Here is a 1910-nt window from a genome sequence, read left to right on the forward strand (position 1 = left end):
TTTACGTACCTTCATAGGGACAGTTCTCTAGCAATAGACTCAGCTGTCTATTCAAGTCTCAGCCTTAGTCTGAAGCTCTGCTTCAACCAGTATATGCTCTCAAACCGCTATCAGATATAGCGGCTCAGTTTACAAGTCTAGTATCGGAGGTAGGACAATAGCATGTATAAGTCCCAGTACCAGTTAACAACTGAACTCCTGATCCTCAGTCGTTAGGTTCCTTAACATTAGGACAAAACTCTTCTAGGATCACTAGTTCCTAGTTGCAGCAAGTCACAGTGGCTACAGCAGTAGGACAACCAGCAGTAACCAGGTTCAAGCAAGGCAGCTCCTTTGCTTCAATAAAACCCACGCCTACAACAGAAGCAAAAGAACCAATCAGTGGTATAATGGACCTTCTTGGCAGTATTGTGCGGATTCATTGTGTCCAAACAGGAAAAGAGATAAGACTATTCCCACACCAACAGCGCTCCTAGCTCCTATTGGAAGCAAAGAAGATCGACACTCAGCAGTACCCCCACTAGCAGAGAAACCTTCTCCTGTACCATCATACCTTACTCCTACTGCAGTGTCATCCAGTAGAAGTGTAGTAGCCCCTACACCCCACACATCACCACTCCAGTTAACAACCAAACCCTTACCAAGTGAATCGACAGACACCAGTCCCACAGTTAGAGCCAGTTTCTTTTCAGGAATCTTCAACTCACCTGAACCAGTCAACCCACCAGCCCCAGTAGAGGAACAAACCCTAGTTCCTATTCCAACAGAACCTAAACCAGAACTGCCCAGATCTCCAGTCAATCCCAACCCAGAAGAAGATCCTGCTCACAGGCACCCAAACAACCCAGAAGATGATAACCTGGAACCCAGTGACCAAGAAGACGAAGGAGACATGTCTGACAACAATAGTGGAGTGGTAAACAAGCCCAATCAATTTGAAGGAGACAAAGGAAAGAGTAAGGAATTCCTGGATGAGTTATACCTGTACTTTGCCAGGAATTCCAAGAAGATTCAAACCGATAAAGATAAGGTTCAATGCACTCTTTCATATATCAAAGGACCTGCCCAATTCTTCATTCATACCATCATCACTGATACAGAAGAACCCATATCTGATTTAGAAGACACCCCCCTCAAAGGATTACCTAGTTGGGCTAACTTCAGAAAGTCCTTCATCCAGACCTTTGGAGTGGAGGATGATACTCAAGCAGTGTTAAATGAAATCAGCAAATGTACTTGGGTGAAATGCGGAGGAAATGGCCTTCAATTTGTTACAACCCTTCGACCACTCTTACAGGCTAGCGGTTTAAACGAGCTAGGGCAGATCCAAGAGCTCCAGCGTCTCATTCCCCCTGCTCTTCTAATCAAGATTGCTGCTCAACCGCCCCTACCAGTCACAGCGGTAGGATACCTCAACAGTGTCCAATCTATCTGCCAATCTATGATCGATATCTTTGGTGATAAACCTTTATTCATGCCATCTGCCAACCGCCCTTTCAGTTGTAACAAGTTTGTGCGTCGCAATCGGGCAGTCAAGACTAGAGATAGACCATCAAAGGAAGTACCACCTAACGATCAGCGGATCAGATGTCTGTCAGATAGAGATCACAAGGAGCACATGGAGAAGAAGTTATGTTTCAGATGTCACAAACCTGGACACCAGAGCTGTCAATGCCTGAATAATCGCATCAGAGCAATTGAAACACATGACACGTCCATTCAGGAGAAGGATGAGACCAAGGATTCCTCTGACAAGGAAGGAATAGCTGAAGAATACATCCAGGCTATATCCTCTGAGAAGGATTTTTGAAGTCTTCAATTGCCGTGATGTCAAATTGAAGTACTGGCACTAAGGACTACTTATATCAGGCGAGATTAGCTCATAAATCTATTTATTTGCCTTGCATATT

General features: G+C 44.7%; 1 protein-coding gene across 1 annotated transcript in view; it reads left to right on the forward strand.

Moving 5' to 3' along the window:
* The window catches only part of FIBRA_06067 (uncharacterized protein), a gene marked incomplete at both ends in the record, with an annotated part of 5828 nt that extends 4018 nt beyond the window's left edge, over positions 1-1810 (forward strand). The window contains one exon of the mRNA XM_012327809.1: positions 407-1810. Coding sequence (XP_012183199.1) covers positions 407-1810 — 1404 coding nt within the window. The remainder of the gene's footprint in view (positions 1-406) is intronic.
* Positions 1811-1910: the final 100 nt, after the last annotated feature.

This window comes from Fibroporia radiculosa (genome assembly GCF_000313525.1).
Source record: "Fibroporia radiculosa TFFH 294 genomic supercontigs, scaffold5887, whole genome shotgun sequence".
NCBI lineage: Eukaryota > Fungi > Basidiomycota > Agaricomycetes > Polyporales > Fibroporiaceae > Fibroporia > Fibroporia radiculosa.